Source organism: Danio rerio, chromosome 5, assembly GCF_049306965.1.
Source record: "Danio rerio strain Tuebingen ecotype United States chromosome 5, GRCz12tu, whole genome shotgun sequence".
In the NCBI taxonomy this organism is placed as follows: Eukaryota; Metazoa; Chordata; class Actinopteri; order Cypriniformes; family Danionidae; genus Danio; species Danio rerio.
In genome coordinates, this window is record NC_133180.1 from 68,584,055 (window position 1) to 68,604,164 (window position 20,110).

Below are 20,110 nucleotides of genomic sequence, written 5' to 3' on the forward strand. Positions count from 1 at the left end.
TTTTAATGCAAAATGGGGGTTCTTTAATCTGTAAAGGGCACCTATTGCACCCCTTTTTAGGATTTAAGGTAAGTCTTTTGTGTCTCCAGAATGTGTCTGTTAAGTTTCAGCTCAAAACACCCATCAGATTATTTGTGATTCCTTTTAGAATTTTATACCTTTTTAGACACACCTGGTCCAGATCCCCCATGATTGCTGAAGCTGTGAATCCTGCATTTGGATCTTGTCCAGCGTCTTCTTCACATGACAGAAGAATCAGCCACAACATGGATCCAGTAGATCAGCTGTGTCTGCTAAGACAAGGATCAAGCACTCTTGAGGACTATATCTGTAAGTTTTTGGACATTTCAAATGAATCTCACCTCTCAGACTGTATACTTGGAGATTTGTTTGTATCATGGACTAAATGAGCCATTTAAATCATGGGGGATCTGGACCAGGTGTGTAAGTGAAGTGCATGATGGCCTTTGTAGTTTATCAGTGATTCTGCAAAGGCTGGATCGCTGGTGACGGTGACAAGAATCATCACCAACATGACTCCAGACACAAAATTCAGCACTTTTAAAACAGACAATTGAGCAGATAAACACAACAAGCAGAATTTTTTTTTTTATTAAGCATTTCAAACATTTACATATGTACAATCTTTTAGCAAAGGTTCCTCTGCTCTGTACACTTTCTTCTTCAAACTTCATCTCCTCTTCTTCCTCTTCTTCATGCAGATTTCCACCTCCTCCTTTATCTCGTCCTCTTTTGTGTCAATTTTCCTTTTCCTCCTCCACTTCTTCGTTTCCTCCTTCTCAGCCTCCTTTTTCACCTCAGTGTCCATTTTCTGTATCCCTCCCCTCCTCCTCCTCCTCTTCTTTATCATCATCTCCTTTTCCTCCTCCACCTTCCACTTCTCGTTTGCCTCCACCGTCCACTTGTCATACTCCTCCCACTTCATCCTCTCATCCGCCACCTCCCACTCCATCTCCTCCACCTCCATCTCTTCTCCCTCCTCCACCTTCCACTTCTCATTCTCCTCCACCTTCCACTTCTCATTCTCCTCCACCGTCCACTTCTCATAGTCCTCCCACTCCATCCTCTCATCCTCCACCTCCCACTCCATCTCCTCCACCTCCATCTCCTCTTCCCCTTTCTTCATGATTTTTTTCATCAGCATCAGAAAATTGGAGAGAATAATCTATAAGCCACTTCACAACTTCAACAAACCCACATAGAACTTCTCAGTTTTGCAGGCTTAATGTACCGTTTGGAACTACGATTAGAACACATTCTACGCATCATAGCTCATGTCACAGCATGTTTTCTTTTAAATAAATGTCTGAGGATCAATGCAAATGGCATAAAAACTAATACAATTCACATTAATGATCCATTTAAAACAGCTTTTGTCTCTTAGATTAATCATAGAGGTAGGATAAACGCTGTTTTAAATTGATTATTGATTTGGAATTGATATAACTGTAAACAAAGAAGCACAACAAATGAAACAAACACAAACTCATTTATTAAACATCATTTATTATAGATTATTCTGAAGTATTCTGCTTTAATATAATCCACCCAGCAAGACATACACTGTTAAAGCCAAAAAGTTAAGGTAACTCAAACCATTTGAGGAAACCGACTGAAACCAACCATTTGAGTAAAAAAACTACACTGTAAAAAGTCATGAGTTTAGTTTTCTTAGAAAAACTGTGGAAACTGATAACCTTATTTTCAAGTAAATTAATGTATAATTTCTGAGTTGATTAAACTACAATAACTTAGTTCAGTTAACTTTTTTATTTGTAAAGACTACCTAAAAACCTGAGTACAGGGAACTTAGTATAACAAGTTCAGTTGACTTAAAGGTCTAAGTTAGACTTATTACTGATAATTCAATTAAAACAGTTCAGTTAACATACAGTTGAAGTCAGAATTATTAGCCTTGCTGTTTATTTTTTCTCCCCAATTTCTGTTTAACGAAGAGATTTTCTCAACACATTTTTTAACATAATAGTTTTAATAACTCATTTCTAATAACTGATTTATTTTATCTTTGCCATGATGACAGTAAAAAATATTTGACTAGATATTTTTCAGGACACTTTTATACAGCTTAAAGTGACATTTAAAGGCTTAACTATGTTAATTAGGTTAACTAGGCAGGTTAGGGTAATTAGGCAAGTGATTGTATAAAGATAGTTTGTTCTGTAGACTATCGAAAAGATTAAAAACTGCTTTTATTCTAGCCGAAATAAAACAAATAAGACTTTCTCCAGAAGAAAAAATATTATCAGACATGCTGTGGAAATTTCCTTGCTCTGTTATCACATGTTATAGTATCATTTGGGAAATATAAAAATAAATAAATAAATACAATGAATATTTATAAATACAATAAATAAATAAATACAAATACAAATAAACAGGGGCTAATAATTCTGACTTCAGCTGTATTTGCTAGTTCACATTACTAGAAAAAGGAAACTGATTATTTAAATTGCTCTAATTAGTTAATCATACACAGGCAGATAGCAGATTGTTGGAACAACAATAGGATCATTTATTTGTTCCATAAAACATGTTGTATGTTAATTCAAAACAATGTTAATTCAAGTCAATAAAGCATGACATATCAACAATATTGCACATTTGCATCAACAAAAATTGCACTTTGAAAAAAAGAACAGTGTGCCCTTTTACATTTATAACTTCATGCAAAATAGAACAACACTAAAGAATACACTGCAAATAACAAAACATCTTTATTAAGCATTTTTGTCTTGTATTTTACAAATATCTAATCATTCTTGAATCAAGATACACTTTCTTGACAAAAAAAAGTTACCTCTGATCGTTAGTCTTGTTGTGTAAAAATTTAACAATCAAGGTTTATAGAACAAAACAAGCACAAGCAAATGATGAACCCGAGTCAAATTATGAACTTACATTATTAAATTGTCTTTCATAAAACAAGATTTAATATCGTATGGCTTGTTTCTTGTTAATTGTATATTGATTCAAAAAGTTTTCGGTGTTCATACATATTTTTACTACTAAAATTCCATGACTTTTACAAGACTTTCAATTAATTTTCTTGACCTAATGTTTCATGCAACGTCTATATATGAAAAAAGAAAAACAATGCATCTTCAAATTTATTACAGCATATCGTTATATGCGTATCGTAAACACACAGCAATCTATTTAGGTTCAATTTATATTTATGTAAAATTGATTTAGATAAGGGCAAGCAGTGGCGCAGTAGTGCTGTTGCCTCACAGCAAGAAAGTTGCTGGGTCGCTGGTTCGATCCTCGGCTCAGTTGGCGTTTCTGTGTGGAGTTTGCATGTTCTCCCTGCGTTCGCGTGGGTTTCCTCCAGGTGCTCCAGTTGTCCCCACAGTTCAAAGACATGCGGTACAGGTGAATTGGGTAGGCTAAATTGTCCGTAGTGTATGCGTGTGTGTGAATGAGTGTTTGTGGATGTTTCACAGAGATGGGTTGTGGCTGGAAGGCCATCCGCTGCATAAAACGTGCTGGAAAAGTTGGCGGTTCATTCCGCTGTGGTGACCCCAGATTAATAAAAGGACCAAGTCAACAAGAAAATGAATGAATGATTTAGATAATGCTTACACCGCACTAATAATGTGAGAGTATGTGATTGGCCAAGGACAGAATAGGTCAACACAACTAACCTATATTCAAGTATACAGATATCTGTTTTCCATGACTTCTCCAAAACTTTGTGGGTTTTTCTGTTTTTTCCAAAATTCCAAAAATGCCATGTCAAAATTCCATGACTTTTCCAGATTTTTCGTGACCGTATGAACCCTGAGTTTTACATATTTAAAAAAGAAAAGACAAAAATGCCTAATGAAAATGTCATTTTTACAGTGTAGCTGACCATGCAGTTATTCAAAGCAAGAAAAACGGTAAAAGAAAAGTAGCAGTCAGTACTGAAATAAAAAGTACAGCAACTTCTCATTACAAAGCACAACTCCTGTCTCCTTACATCAAGTTACAGTTTTTCAGAAATTTAGGACCTGGATTTTGCCTTACAGATCATTTGCATCTAGCCCAAGCAGCAACCTCCCGCTCTCCCTCGGGAAGCCAATACGAAAGTAACTAAAACTGCTACTTTTCGAAATTCTGCTAGTCCTGGCTCCATTTGGAGCAAATTTAACCCAGGCTCATTCTGAAAACGTAGTCCCGTGGACGTTTCTGGAGATAGCGAAATGGTACGTATGGCTACATTTCTTTTTTTTTTTAAGCGAACGCTGCGAGGCGGTGTGACACTGTTCTTTTCGGCGCTTGACGGCTGGCCAGCCGCGTAGAGGGCGTTCCAGCTGCAACCAGTTTGTCCTGTTAGCTCGTCATGTGCGTTGGTGGACTGGAGGCGCAGAGAGGTGCTGACCACGACAACCAGGTTGGAGTCCAGAGAAGAGCGGTTCCAGAAATCAGGTAAGACAAAAACAGAATCCAAAAAATAAAGCGATCAAGTTCATTACAGGGTGAGAATGTGGTCAAAATCACAAAACAAGGTAAAAATCAGACGAGGGCTTTTCTTTTTCTGGACGGCTTTCGTAAATCGTCGTTGGTTGGGTTTAGGGAAGGAGGAGGGTGGGTCAGCCAATTAGCCGGTCGCACGGTCAGTCATTCTGTCATTCAGACAGACAGACAGACGGAAGGTCGTTTGACAGCGGCCACTGGCGGGTTTACGCGAGAACAGCGACGTTTGAGATGCGAAAAAGCACGCACAGCGGCCGTCACTTTACCTCAGCTGATTCCGGCTGATTAGCTGCTGAACTCGGCATATACATCAAACTTTCATTATGTTTTATGAGGCTTTACACACTCAGTTGCCTTTTGGAATTATTTTCAACAATTATCAGATGATATGGCATGCCGTGTGCACTTTATTTTGCTCACAAACCCTTCACATGGCCTCCGTTTCCCAGGTGAGTGAAATTATACACTTATATATATCTATAAATGTATTTGTTTTATTTAAGATCATTTATCATTTATATTTCTCTTTAGACCTGTAATGCCCTCCAGAATCTGACAGATTGATTAGCTGTAGGCTCGAGAACAGTCGTCTGAAACATTGCTATACAGTGTTATGCTTGGATTTCATAAATAGCCTTGCATTTACAAACATTTACACTTACATTTAGTCATTTAGCAGATGCATTTATCCAAAGCGACTTACAAATGAGGACAGACTATATACTTTCTTCTGCCAAAAAACGTCATAAGAACAATGTTTGGTGGCTCACTGTGTTACAACTGTGTTTTTAAAAGTGTACAACCAAACACGTGTGGTCAGAACACAAACTTCAAAAAATGAAGTATTAAGCATTTCTCCCATAGGAAAGCCTGTCTAAGCAAAACACTATCAGGCGTCTGTAGCTCCACTCATGCTCGCATCTTTGCCCGTGCCCTTTGTGACGTCACGGATACTACGTCCATATCTTTTACAGTCTATGATTTAGCCAAAATGTTTTTGAAATACTTCAAAAGAGTACCTTAGGTTTTTGTGAGAAAGTTGAAGCTTAATGCGTAAAAAATTATGCATTTGCCGCATTGTCCAAGTTTTTGGATGCCATCAGTGATGATTCCAACACCTTCACAATGGTCTGTAGTAGCTATCTGCCTCTTTCTATATGACGAGATGGTTTTCTCGGGTGTTGTACAGCATAGTTAGGGCTTCTTCATGTTCATCATCCTAAGATCAAGTACAAAATAAACAATCACCAATAGACCAAAGGGCAAAGGAGTTTTGTTTAATTCAAGATTTAAATAAAATGTAAATAACTTGCCATGTGCTCCTTTATGAGTTTCAAAGGGTCTTCAAGTAGACAGCAAGGGCTTTCAGGATGCATTCACATTCTTTCTACAATCTGAACAATGTGAAAAAAGCTTTAGTTAGGATTTTAGTTTTAAAGTGGAAATGAAGCACTCAGTCAAGTTTAACTTATTTTCTACATTGGATTCCACTTATAACTGAAGACATAACTGAAGACACTTAAATGCTTGTATTTGTACCAGCTCTGTGATGCTCATCCACAACTTCATGCATTGGGTTAAATTAGGCTGTCCAGTCTCTGTGTTCAGTCCGTTACAATCATTGTTGAAACCCATACAGGCAGTGTAATACAGAGAGTAGAGCAAAGCACATCAAGCTGGGTCACTTTTAGTTTAGCTAAGCAAAAATCATTGGATTGGATTAGACCATTAGCACATCGCTTAGAAAAGGCCTAGAAAATAGCAACTTTTTAGTGTCGTTTGGTCTTAGTACACAAATGAACTACAGAAGAGTGAAGCTTTAAATAAGAAAAATATCAGAACTCTTCTTGAAATATTTAAGCGAGAAGCTAATGGTCTAATGCGATTCAATGATGCTAAGCTAAAAGTCCTCTCACCAGTCCCAGAGATTGGCTGAATAGATTAAAACAAGGTAAAACTGAACTGTTTCACTTTAGGAGAGTTGTAAAATGAGCCTATTTCCAAAATAAGAAGTGGATTGTTGGTTTAAATCAGCCAGCTTTTTGGGACGAGTCACGGTATGCAACATAGTGAGATTGTACTTGGGGAAAAATGCTAAATTTGATGTCTTGATTCTGGGGGGAAATCCCTCCCCTCCTCCTCCTCCTCTTCTTTATCATCATCTCCTTTTCCTCCTCCACCTTCCACTTCTCGTTTGCCTCCACCGTCCACTTCTCATACTCCTCCCACTCCATCCTCTCATCCTCCACCTCCATCTCTTCTCCCTCCTCCACCTTCCACTTCTCATTCTCCTCCACCTTCCATTTCTCATGTGCCTCCACCGTCCACTTCTCATAGTCCTCCCACTCCATCCTCTCATCCTCCACCTCCCACTCCATCTCCTCCACCTCCATCTCCTCTTCCCCTTTCTTCATGATTTCTTTCATCAGCAGCTTTTCCTCCGCCTCCTTCTTCATCTTCCTCCTCCTCTTCCTGATTTCCTCCACGGTTATGGGAATCTCATCATCTGTTAAAGGAGAAGCGATTGCCGTTTACCCAAGGAGACCTTAAGCTCCAGCTAAGGGTGAATGAAGCTAAAGTTTCATTAGAATAGATTTATGCAATAACAATCGTTCACCTTTAGAGGATCTCAAACACCACATCTGGCACATTGATCTGAAAAAACTTGCCAGTCGGTTCTTCTTTTTGTTCTTCATGTTCTTCTTATCTGTTAAAAGAGAAATGATTGCGCAGTTATTTGAGAAGAAATGAAAAATGTGTCTTTGTTATTTATCCCTCATGAAAACTCACCATTTATGCTAAGCTACTTTAAGCATGTGATTTTACATTGTGTTTTATTATTTATGCCTTTAACTGCCTGCTCTACCAAATAATTGGCCATGATTTGATTGTGTTAAATAATGACTGGTAAAGTTTACAATTATAATGGTTCGCACTACACTCTCAGAAATAATGGTGCAAAGTTGTAGCAAAGAAGGTACAAACCCGCGTCACTGGGGCAGTAACTACTTATGGAACAGAATTGCACCTTAAGACAAAGAAACACATTTTGACCATTGCAGTTTGTACCTTTAAGGACATGATTTGTACCATGGAAAACCAAAATGTACCTTTAGTTTTTAAAGTCTGCAGATACAATATTGTACTTCATCAAAGGTACAAATCTGATCTACGAAGGCACCACCACAGTGACAAGACACTTTGTACCTTAACAGTGTCAAGTGTGTTTCTTTAAGAACTATTTAAGGGTATTTTCCATATCCAAAATGCGGCAATTTATTTTCAGTAAATATCAAATATTAAATACACTTTAAACGATGTTTTTTAAAAGTTTCTGTTTGTGTAAATGTACCTTTTCCATTTACAATAAAGAAAACACTTTAACATCAATCAAAAAATTTATTTTCTGCTAAACATTTCACAACACTTTTTAAAAAAAATCTTGAAACACATTCTCCCATGTACAATATAAAACTTTTTTCTCCATTGTTCATACAATACTTTTGTAATCACTTAAAAGTTGATTTAATTTACTTAATTTTAAAATAGAAATAGAATTATGCAAAAGTATTGGAATGAGATATGCACAATGTTTGAGTAGCTTTACAATAGCACATTTTTTGCATGAACACTTTGCATATGCAGGACTTCTGCCAGCTCACGTGTGTATATTAATAATGAAAATGTATTTATCAGAAAATGTTTTCCAAACGTTCATTAGAAATATCTTAAATGTTTAGTTTACAATACCTAAAGTTTTGTTTGACACTCTAAGAAATAAAGGTGCGCTGTCACTGGGGTGGTACCTATAAAAAGGTACACGTTTGCACTTAAAAGGTTCACATTGGTACCTAAAAAGAATATATTAGTACCTACAAATTTGAAAAGGAACACAATTGCACTTTTAAGATACTAATACGTACTCTTGAGGTATTAATATGGACTTTTTAGGATTTTTCTGTACCAAAATGTGTACATCTTTTACAAATGCAAAATGCGATCCAAAAAAAGAATTTTCTTGGTGGAGCAGTTAAAGGGTTATTAGAATTGATTATAATAATAGTTTTTAATATAATTTTCATAGTATTTAAAACAGGTTAGGCCTGCACAAATGGCACCAAAACACACGTTCAGAACCCTTTTATAAGTTACACAAGTAAATTCTTTATTTTAGTAGGGGATTTGAGACTAAAGCTGTATCAGAAAAGCTGTAAATGGGATACAACATTAATTTACAGTTCATAAAGAGACTAGAATTCACAATGTCAGCTCTGTTTCTGCTAGTTCTTAACGGTGTAGAATGAAATAAGAAAAGTCACTTTGTTAAACTGCAGAGTTGAATTTTCAACATCAAAAGTGGCCAGAGCTGAAATCAACCGTAAAGTAACGGGAACGGTAAGGTTAGCCTTGAAAAGCTTGATGGAAAGGTGGCCTAATTAATCTCTAATTGGGGAAATGTCTGAATATTCATTCATATCACAATAACTTACCATTTGTGTAACAAAAAGATCTTAATTTCAGGGAAGAGGACCTCTTCATCTTCAGTCTTGCCCAGTTGAAGCTTGGTTTTTGAGGCTTCAAACCTGGATGGTGTTGGTCAACCGTTATATCAGGATGTTCAGCCATCTGAGCCCCTGAGATGTAAGAACAGGGTGTTTTATCAACGGTATTAAAAATAGTTAAATCACGAGAAATCACTGGAGAGAATAATCTACAAGCCACTACACCACTACAACAAACCCACAAAGAACTTCTCAGTTTTGCAAGGCTTAATGTACCGTTTGGAACAGGCACGTGCACACATAGGGCTCAACCTGTGCAGTGCACATGCCCTTTTTAGTCTTGGATAGAAAGTGCCCTTCCAAAATGATCAAAAGTGCCCCCGCGACGCGGCACACCTTCGGTCCCGCCCTTCAGTAGGCGCGCGACAACACCGCTCTTCAGTACGCGCGCGTTGATATAACTGTAAACAAAGAAGCACAACAAATAAAACAAACACAAACTTATTTATTAAACATCATTTATTATAGATTATTCCGAAGTATTCTGCTTTGATCTGATCCACCCAGCAAGACAAACCCTGTAAAAAGTGATTAGTTACTTAAAGCAAGTAAAATAATTGACTTCACAAAGATAATGTAAGTAAACCCATTGTGACTTGGAACTGTTAAGTTGACTTAATTTTTATAAATCTGCTAATTTTACTTTCAACTAATCCCTTTTTACAGTGTCACACTATTGCAGAATGTCTGTTTTAAATTTTAATTATCACTGTAATTATTACAATATGACATTTTTGGTGTTTTATTAAGTCTACAAAATCTACAATTATTGCCTGTGTGGAATATAAAAGACACATCTCCACACTGTGCAGTCTGGAAGAGCAGATTTATTCTACTGGATGTCATTTTTCTAGATAAAGAAAAGCTGATATTTTTTAAGGTGTATTGAAAAAAGGTGATTAGTTTATATAAAAAAAGAAGTACAATTTGCATATTTATAAAAAAATTAGGTCAACATAACAGTTTACTTACATTTTTTTTAGGAAAGTCAACTTGTTGCTTTTAAGGCAATTGGTTTACTCGCTTTAAATAATAATTTTTATCAGTGTACACTGAAAAACCCAACAAGTTAAGGTAACTCAAACCATTTGAGGAAACTGATTGCAACAAACCATTTGAGTTCAAAAACTAATCTATATGATTACTGTGAACTTAAAGGGCACCTATGGTGAAAAATCTACTTTTCAAGCTGTTTGGACAGATATATAGTGTATAGACCGTCATATTGGGGTGATATAAACACACACAGTCCTTTTTTCAATTTAACAGAGTAAAAACAGTGGACCAATTAGAGCGGTTTTCAGACCGACCACAACTTGATGTAGGAGTGCGGTCCCCTCGCCCACCAATATTTATTGACAGGCGCATCACCTTATTCTTAGTTTGTTGTTTCATGTCCGCCATTTTCAGTGTGTGAGTCAAAGCGATATCACTAAAGGAACACCCTTGCTCTATTTTTAGATGTAAGGCTCATTGGGCTCAACACAAGATCAATATTCTCCACATTATCGCTCTTATTGGAATTATTGTTTGTACCTTTAGGTAGGTTTGCAAACGTGTACTTTTCATTGCGTCTACCTTAAACTTTAGCCGTTTTCATTTCTCGCGACCACAGAAGCTCCCTGTGATCTTAACTACGTGCAGCCTGAAAAGTGCAAGCGTTGCCTCGTGCGCATCTCTCCACTGGAAATAAAAAAACGAACTTGTCTGCAGGTCGCACACCAGAAGCACCACTCTGGTGTGCCGTGTCGCGGCTTCGAGCGGTGCATCCGGTGCCTTAGTCAAAGTTAATTCAGTGTGCGTGGTTATTAGTCTCGGTGTACAAGCTCGGCACTTGAAACTAGCACACAGTTGGCTGTAAAACTACAAAGACACAAATGATTTTGTACTTTCTGCTTGGTCTGTGTCCAAGTCGTACATGTACGGCTGAGTGCTGATTCTCTCCCTCATGTAGCTTAGCTTCTCTCTGTCTGCCTGTCTGTTGCAAACACAGAGCATGGGAGCTCTTGGCTCCGCCCACTTGTTACGTTGGCAGGAAGCCGAAACTAATTTTCATGTAAGGCAACACGCCCCTAAAACAGCAAGCTGTGTACACGCCCCCAAAATAACACCTTTTTTAACACGTTGTAATAAAAACATCTGAACTGTGTTTTGAACTGAACCTAAACTGGCACACTCAGAAGAACCATAATATTAATATTAAATCATAAAAAAGGGATAAACTATGTGCCCTTTAAACATTTTGAGTACACACAGCTATTTGAGCACAGTAAAATCCAATAAATGAAGAGAACTATGCAATACCTTGCTGCTCGTGCCATATATTACTTATTACGGGTTTGAGTGTGTGGAAGTCTGTGCATTATGTTTTATGATGTGCAATAATCTACTAGGTGCAATATTTGTACGTTTTTTTACTAGGTCTTAAATATTTTTAGTGCAATATCATTGTTTTTTAAATGAGTGTTGAATCACTTTATTACTTGAAATATTTTATGTGTAATTGTTTTATGTGTAATATTATTGGTTTTGGTTAATATTATTTTCATTACTTGATATATGACTTAATAGTATTAGTTACCACTGATTCTTTTAAGTGTAATATCTATGTAGTATAATAGTTTGTATACTTATGTATTTTGGCTGTTTCCTTTTATAGATTGGTTGGATTTATGTGACTTATTTCACTTATTTAATTTAATTTATTTATTTTGTCTTGTGGTTTTGTGTTTCTGTGTTTTGTGTGTTATGGCAGTCATTACGTAAACAATTTCCTGCGGGATCAATAAAGTTTTCTAAGTCTAAGTCTAAGTCTAAACCAATTGACTACTGTAAAACCCAATAAGATAAGGCAACTCCAAATGGTTTGTAGCAATCGGTTTCCTCAAACAGTTAAATTAAACTAATCTATATGAGTGCTGTGAACTTACTCCATTTGAGTTGAAGTGATGAGTCAATTAGTGATTAAGTAAGTGTTGGTTGAGCATTAATGATGAACACCTGCTGTTAACAAGCAGAATTACTGAAGAGAAACACTAAACTACAGCTGACTTCAGTCACAGCCTTAACAGAAATAAAACACATTCAGTCTCTTAACATTTCAGCAGAGCATCATTAAACAACTCGACAAACATCAGCAGCTTCACTTATTATTTACCTGCTTGAGTTTATCTTTGTCAGATGTCTTCTGAAATTCTCTGAAAACAATAATTGTCTTAGACATCACCCCTGATGTAAACAGTGTTTGCTTTATAGGGTCCTTTGACTACCTCACATTAGTTTTCTTTGGCTTCTGTAACTGTGTGTTATGGCAAGCGTAATAAAAAGAAATAAAATATATATATATATATATATATATATATTATAGGTGGGCATAGATAAATTTTTTAATCTAGATTAATCTCACTGTAATCTTGGAATTAATCTATATTAAAATGGCTCATTTGAATACTGCCGAAGGCATTCAGAATATGTGCTACCCAAATAATAAGTCTTTGAGAACAGGTTTCTTAATTTAGGTGGCGCATTAGACCAGGGGTTCATCTCCTGTTTCCAAAATGCTTTACAAACTGCTTAAGAAACTGTTCTACTGTGATAATTGGTGATGAAAATAAATTTGATCTAGCATTCGTTGCTAGATCGGATATGATTACGGTCGGAAATTAATGAGAATTATTTATTGAATTTATTACATTTCCCATTTATTGTATTTTATTAGCGTCTACCCCCACTCCAACCCTAAACCTAACCGTCACAGTACTGTAAAAATATTCATTATTGTTATACTGTCATAAAATATGCTGCTATTTTGATTTGCATATTGCACTTCTAGTCGGCCGTCAGATCTAAACTTTACCTACATCGATGACGGTTGATGACGTTTTTTAAGAAGAACGCTAGTACAGACAAGAACGCATACTTGGAAACAGCCATAGGCATTTAAGCTCCGCCCTCTTTTGAAAAGAGCACAATCTCATTTGAATTTAAAGCAACGGTCACCAAAATGGCACAATTAGGGTCAACGCCAAAAAGCTGCATGACAGTCAAGGTGAATAGGTTATTCAGTGAACGTCAGGGGGTTAGAATGGGATGTCTTTCATTAAGTTCTTCTCTCTGTCTGTCTGTCTGTCTCCACAGGTTCAGGTATTGCTGTATTACCTGCAGCATCCGCCCATATCCTTCGCTGAGCTGAAGAAGAACACACTCTACTTCTCCACTGACGTCTAGCACACACACGCCACGCCATCCAGTTCTTCAGTACTCAAGCAACGCCATCAGCAAGAGACTGTTCATGTGCAGCCCTGAGAAGAGCTGGGGCGATAGGATGACCATCTGAGAGAGCCCACCATTCACTGTCAACACAAGCAAATCACAAACTTATCACACTGCTGTCCTGCCAATCACAAACACCACCCCCATTACTGTCCCTTCTGAAGGTTTGTATGATGGGATGTTGGCTCATCAGAGACACGGATGCATGCTGGGATGTCTGTGGACTCCTCTGAAGCATGTTTATACATATGATTTGTTTTGTTTAGTGTCAGAAGCTTTTGTGCATGTGATATGATTGTGTGTGTGTGTGTGTGTGTGTTTGTTTGTTTTTATATCCTGGTGTGGACTTGGACCTGTTTACACACCAAACCCGTGGGGACCTCTTGAGCAAATTTAGGTCCCCACCGGCACAACCATTGAAACTGATAGAAATGGCCATTTTAACATAGGTGGCAGTGTTTTCCTGAATTTGCCCCAAAGTCCTAATGGGGTTGGTTTCACCAGACATTAACTGTGTGTGTGTAAAAACTGTGTTTGAGAGTGCACCTTCAATGGTCAAAATTGGAACAACTGTGTGTGCGTTTTTTTGAGAGTGCGCCCTCTATGGTCAATATTGGAACAAACGTATGTGCGGTTTTTGAAGCTGCGCCCTCAATGGTCAATATTGGAACAACCGTATGTGCGGTTTTTGAAAGTGTGCCCTCAATGGTCAATATTGGAACTGTGTGTGTTTTTTAATATAAATTCTATAATTCTTTTTTTTAACACTGATTAATATAACTTGCAGATACAAGCTAATTTCCATTATGCAATATTATTAATTATTTTAAAAAATAGTGAAACTTATTCAATGATTATGGAATTTTTCCAGAAGAAAGTAATGAAGTAAACAATGAATTTTACATACATATATACATTAAATATTCCACTCTCATTAATAAGCACTGAAATGACGTAAAGTTGATAAGCATAAGCGTAACCAAAATTATATGGATTTAGACAGACTTTTCTGTTTTTAATGACAAGGAGGGTGCACTTTAAATGTATTTTCCTATGTTATAAGAATATATATATTAGTGAAAACAATGATCATTGATGCACAGTATTATTATTTTGACAGTCACTGCTGTATATTTGGTGTAATAGTCCATTCTTCGGTTTGATCTAATGATAATAGCTTACAGTACAACTGCAAGCACATGGAGGTTATGAGACAACATTATGAGAAATACCACCGTATTTGAAGGATACAACTTTTAAAAAATGATTAAGATTCAAAAAACACTTCACTGACACACAGAGACAGATAATTGTATTAGTTAATATTGTTTTAACTATATATATATATATATATATATATACATATATATATATATATATATATATATATATATATATATATATATATATATATATATATATATATTTCTATAAAATAGATAACAGATGTGCACATTATCTGCAAAGCTTTATCAGTGTAATAAAATTTAAGTGTGAAACAATCATGGATCATTTTCATGGATCTATTGGAATATTTATCCTAAAATTTTATATGGATTATTATTACTATTATTGGCAATAAAAATCCTGCAAATCCTGAGTTTTTTCCTGCATGTATAACTACGGGGCAGCCACCTCCATCAAATGTTGCACTGCCTTCCAGCTTTTAAACAAATGAGGTAGGCTTTGCTGTTATGTGCACCAACAAAACCTAAGTGATGTTCAAGCACTGGTCATTTTGGCCATTGACAATTTTGCATACTTTTAGGCTGTAGTTTATTTTAAAATATGACCCATGTTATCCGTTCTTAATACAATGATGTGTATTTAGCCATCTATTGCATGTTGCAGTTGCATAAGTGCACAAGCCAATGCTGTTATGGTTATCAGCTGGAGTGCCAACAAGACTCAAGGGCACTCCAGCTTATATGTACACTAGGCTTGGGCGATATTACGGTATTATGGTATACCGCGGGATCTAAAAATAGCAACGGTGTCAGTTTCAATACCGTTATACCGTCATAAAGTATTAAATATCCTTTATTTAATGCCTAAAAAACGTGTGTGTGGTTGTCATCACGGGACAGTGTGGAGGAGAGAGATAGAGGAAGAGGGAGGGGGAGAGGGAGAGAGGGACAGGGAGACGTGACGTGACGAGTCGCGCTTCAAAGTGTCCTGCAGTTTGGCAGTTTCGACTGAACAGAAGGGAGACGTGGTTAATATAAACGAGAGGTCTGCATTAGAGCTGAAGATCTTTGCCCGAACCCGGCGAGACCCGAAAAAATCCAAATCCCTGCATTAAAATCCATCCCTGCAAAGGTGAAGCAAATTATGAGAAGTAGTAAAAAAAGAGAATTTTGACGGCGGTCAAGCCAGTCAGAAAGAGCGGTTATTCCAGCCGCAGGTATTTAGCGGTCACTCATACACTGCGTATTACGGTAGAGCCCTAAACCGCAAGCTGACAGGTAAAATGTCGAGGCCACTCGCTACCCTGAAACTACGGTCATGGAAAATTCAATGCATGTTCCTGACTGGTATAAGATGAATAAACAATCCTACCTAAAACTTGCAAAATCAGCCAGATCAGAACTCTGCATCTCGGCCTGTAGCAGTAGCAGTGAAACGGTGTTCAGCGCTGCTGGACGCACATGAGCGCAAGACTGCGCTAAAGCCAGTGGATTTAATAATGTTCCTCCACAAACACACGTAGCCTAATCTTGGTGAGTAAAGGGTTTTAAATTATAAATAAATATTAATTAAACCATATAATCATAATGTAGACAGAGTATACAGACTAATGGTGGCATTATTCTTTTAATATTCAGCTTCAATTTAGTTACTGCCAAAATACCCGTCATCATTTAGAGTTTATTTGATTTGTTAAGCAAGATTTCTTTTCATTGGTGTGTTGGCCAATTTAAAGGCTAAGTGCATGTAGACCTATAGAGTGCTGAGATGTTACGATGTTACAGAGGACTTATTTTATTTCTTTGTTCCAACTTTCAAGTGGGATATAGTCTACGTTTGTTACGAATAAATGCTGTTAAAACATATAAATGACTCATTCTTGAAAAAATGCATTAGAGCTGTAAGGGCTCGGGCTTTATAAAGCTGTCAATCAAAATGTACGTGTCGGACTCGGGACCTATCGGGTATAATTTTTATGGCCCGATTACAGCTCTCTGCATTCCCGCGGGAGCCGGCCAGATTTCTTACGGTGTGGGAGTAAATTTCTGAATAAATCGCGGGAGAGATGTGTGTGTGTGTGTTTGTGTAAGACAGAGAAAGTCTCTCTGTCTGTCTCTCTGTCTCTCTCTCTCTCTCTCTCTCTCTCTCTCTCTCTGCCTAAGGTCGCATAGAAGGTATTCAGTTTCTGAATGGTTTAGGCTTAAGTCAACAGTTTGGTGACGCTGTCTGAGCCTTACGTCATAATTTTTTTTATTACGCCGGTAATACCGGATACCGGGGTAAAATATGGAGGCGGTTTGACGGTCTCAAAATTTGGACACCGCCCAAGCCTAATGTACACTTCACCAGCTACTCACCAACATCATGCTTTGTACCAATCCTATTACACTCTACAGCTGATGACAATCTGGATTTGTCACACACATATCTGCAGGTCATTATTGGCAACCTCAGCCTCAGCTCTGTGCCCAAGCCCACCTCAGCTCAGCCTCAACTACATGCCCAGGCCTTCCTCAGCTCCGCTTTATGCCAAGGACCGCCTCAGCTCCCCTTCCTCAGCTCCGCCTCACGCCCAGGCCCGTCATGGTTCGGCTCCACGTCCATGCTCGCCTCAGCTCCACACACATGCTTCACACAGCACAGCTTCATGCCCACACTGTAAACGATTTCTTGTTAAATTAACAGTAAGTTACTGGCAACAATTATCCAGTAGCTGCTGTATTTCATAAAACAGTAAACAATAGTATTACATTTACTGTAGAATATAATATATATAAAACATTGTTTTTATTGTTTTTGTTGGCGAAATGCAGTTTGTTGTAAATTCACAATTACACTAACGTTAATGGGGAAAAGATCAGCAGGCATTGTTCTTGAAGATTGCAAGTCAAGTGCCCACACAGGTGTGTAAAAAATAAAGTCTCATTTTAATGTCTGACTCTGTATAGCTCGAATATCTGATTCCATGACCTCACTACTAGCGCTTCCACGGATTTAAGAGGGGTTAACACAGTTCATTCTGACTTTAGGAGGCTACATATTTAAAATAAATAAATAAAATAATCCAATTTAACGTGACTAATGTTAATGTTAATTAGGTTCTTTTAGGCTTTAAATCTGAATCTGTGGTACAACCATACCAATCTGTATGGGGTTAAAATAAATTTGTACACAAATCATTCCCTGACCCCATCAATTTATCTTAGAATAGAATATATATGTACACACACAGTTGATGTCAGAATTATTAGCCCCCTTTTGATTTTGATTTTCTTTTTTAAATTCTTCCCAAATGATTTTTAACAGAGCAAGGAAATTTTCACAGTACGTCTGATAATATTTTTTCTTTTGGAGAAAGTCTTTTGTTTTTTATTATTAACTCTATTTAATAAAACGGTTAAGACTTGTTTCATTTTGAGTTTAGTTTAAATAACTAACTTGCAGTTAACAAATTCAACCATTATGAAAGCTTAGTAATAATGACTACGTGAAGACCAGCTTACCCTAACCGTAAAGGTTTAATTTTTTATGGTGACTTTGCCTTTATCTCAGTGTTGTGCTGAAATAGATAATTCATTAATGTAGTTACACTAAGTTAAAGTTATGTTTTTTTCAGGTAAAGTTAACTTAACGTTACTACGGTCAAAAACTCATTTAAGATAAAATCACTGTATCTAACGTTAATACCTCGCAAACACTACAATGACCCCCTGGCGTCTGTTATATCTTGTTTAAAATACCATTTGTTAACGAATAACGTGACATAACTTTACTACATAACTTTACTACTAAAGTCACTTGGTTAATTCTTTTAAACTAACGTTACACACACGCACTACACAGAAATATATACAAAACAATCCTTTAACGGACAGAATTAGACTTTTAAACACTTACCGAGGATGAATTCACTGGATGAAAGACGACAGATGGTTCAAATTAGGAGAGCCGTTGCCTGCAGGTCGAGTCGTGTCCGCTCGGTTCTATGAATCGGCTCCTTAGTGAACAGTAAAGAATCGAATCTGCCTAAAACCGATTCCTTTTTGTGTACCATTGTAAGACACAACAATATGATTAATTACTATTTCGTTATACTGCTCGGCCACACGCATTTATACTCTAATTGCATATTGCTGAATGTGCTTGTGAACACGTGTGATAAAATAAGCAAACGGTTCAATCCGGTTCAATCCGATTCAGTGTCGCTCGAGTGCTGAACCGAACCAGTGCAAACGTGATATTGAATAAAAAAAATAAATAAAAAAACGTGATATTGAATACAATATAGCAATATTGTTTTTTATTCACTTTACCAGCGAAAATATTACATATACCTGACTTTAACAATACGAAAAAAGTTAGTTTGAAGTGTTTTGAGAATTATTTTTTTTTCTCCCAGAATTCATTTCACATCAACAAGTGGTGACGTGTATGTGACGTATGTATACTGTTTTCGGGTCCAAGCCGCCATTTATTTAAGTGGAGAAATCATTCGTTTATGATCACGTTTTATTCCTATCACACGTTAAAGTTAATTTTATATAAAATCATAGTGTACACACCAATCTCTGGGCTTGCTGCATAACAAATACCAAAAATTTAGCAATTTATAAAAAATTAATCACTTTCTGGGCATCGGATATTAGGCATGGACATATATACTGCGATCGTGGTTTTCGAAATCATTAAATCGCTTTGTAAACGTTTATTCATGAGTCTCCCCATTCAGTTGAATGGAGCGCTCTATATGCGACCTCTATGGTGACGATTGCCCAATCCTTTTTGCATGAATCCGTCTAAAGCAGGCTGGTCATTCTGACATATAAGCTGACTTTGAAATCATTCTGGGTGTTTTACAGTCTTTGGTTTCATGAATCAATTACTTTTGTTCCAGTTTACGTTTTGGTTAACCACAAAGTTATGTTCATTAAAAATGATTTAATATTTTCATGTTAACCTTAAAAAATTAAGGTGCAGTGCACCCAAAAATGGAAAACCATGGGACAGTTTAATGCACTGAACAGTCTGAAGAAACTGGTTAGTTTATTTTTCTTGACAAAATACTTTGGCAAAAAAATAAACGTAATAATAATAATTTATAGTGTGTGTGGAGTTTTTCATGGTCATTTGCAGTACTGTATTTAGATGGACAGTACCTGATTTTTTCTCAAAATTCAATAAAAAATCTGCAGTAGCATACTGTTAACCATGTTCACAGCATGGAAATGTTGAGAATACATTATCATGCTGTGAAAACAGCAATATATACAGTAACACTGTGCACAGCTTATGCAGAAAGAAACTGTTGAGAAATGCAGTATAATACTGTGAAAACAACAGAAATCGTTTACAGTGCAGGCCCACCTCAGCTCTGCTTCATGCCCAGGTTCGTCACGGCTCGGCTTCACACCCAGGCTCGCCTCAGCTCCACGCCCAGGCCTGCCTTAACTCCGCTTTACACCCAGGCTCGTCACGGCTCAGCTACACAATTAGGCTCGCCTCAGCTCCACCCCCAGGCCCACCTCAGCTTTGCTTCACGCCCAGGCCCTCCTCAGCTCCACGCCCAGGCCCTCCTCAGCTCCACACCC

General features: G+C 37.1%; 1 protein-coding gene across 3 annotated transcripts; it reads right to left on the reverse strand.

The window, feature by feature from the left end:
* Positions 1-265: 265 nt before the first annotated feature.
* LOC141385652 (uncharacterized) lies at positions 266-18,497 on the reverse strand. 3 transcript variants are annotated; one of them, XM_073951573.1, is made up of 8 exons: positions 18,420-18,497; positions 17,001-17,178; positions 13,221-13,414; positions 9,279-9,463; positions 8,991-9,134; positions 7,118-7,207; positions 6,750-7,006; positions 266-934 (listed from the first exon to the last, which is right to left on the reverse strand). In XM_073951573.1, exons 5-8 carry the CDS (start codon positions 9,124-9,126, stop codon positions 692-694), a joined length of 726 nt encoding a protein of 241 aa, XP_073807674.1. In that variant the 5' UTR covers positions 9,127-9,134; positions 9,279-9,463; positions 13,221-13,414; positions 17,001-17,178; positions 18,420-18,497; the 3' UTR covers positions 266-691. The 3 variants fall into 3 exon arrangements, with proteins under 3 accessions (XP_073807674.1, XP_073807675.1, XP_073807676.1); XM_073951574.1 differs by lacking the exons at positions 17,001-17,178; positions 18,420-18,497 and having other exon boundaries at positions 13,221-14,431; XM_073951575.1 differs by lacking the exons at positions 13,221-13,414; positions 17,001-17,178; positions 18,420-18,497 and having other exon boundaries at positions 8,991-10,398.
* Between the last annotated feature and the right edge of the window lie 1,613 nt (positions 18,498-20,110).

What these genes read in the sequence shown, in the direction of transcription:
- LOC141385652 (XM_073951573.1), bottom strand. Translation starts at nt 9,126, where the DNA reads ATGGCTGAACATCCTGATATAACGGTTGACCAACACCATCCAGGTTTG. An exon ending in GTGTTTGAGATCCTCTAAAG is followed by an intron (nt 7,007 to 7,117) that starts GTGAACGATTGT and finishes CTCCTTTAACAG; the next exon opens with ATGATGAGATTCCCATAACC. An exon ending in AGGAGGGAGAAGAGATGGAG is followed by an intron (nt 935 to 6,749) that starts GTGGAGGATGAG and finishes ATGAAGTGGGAG; the next exon opens with GAGTATGACAAGTGGACGGT.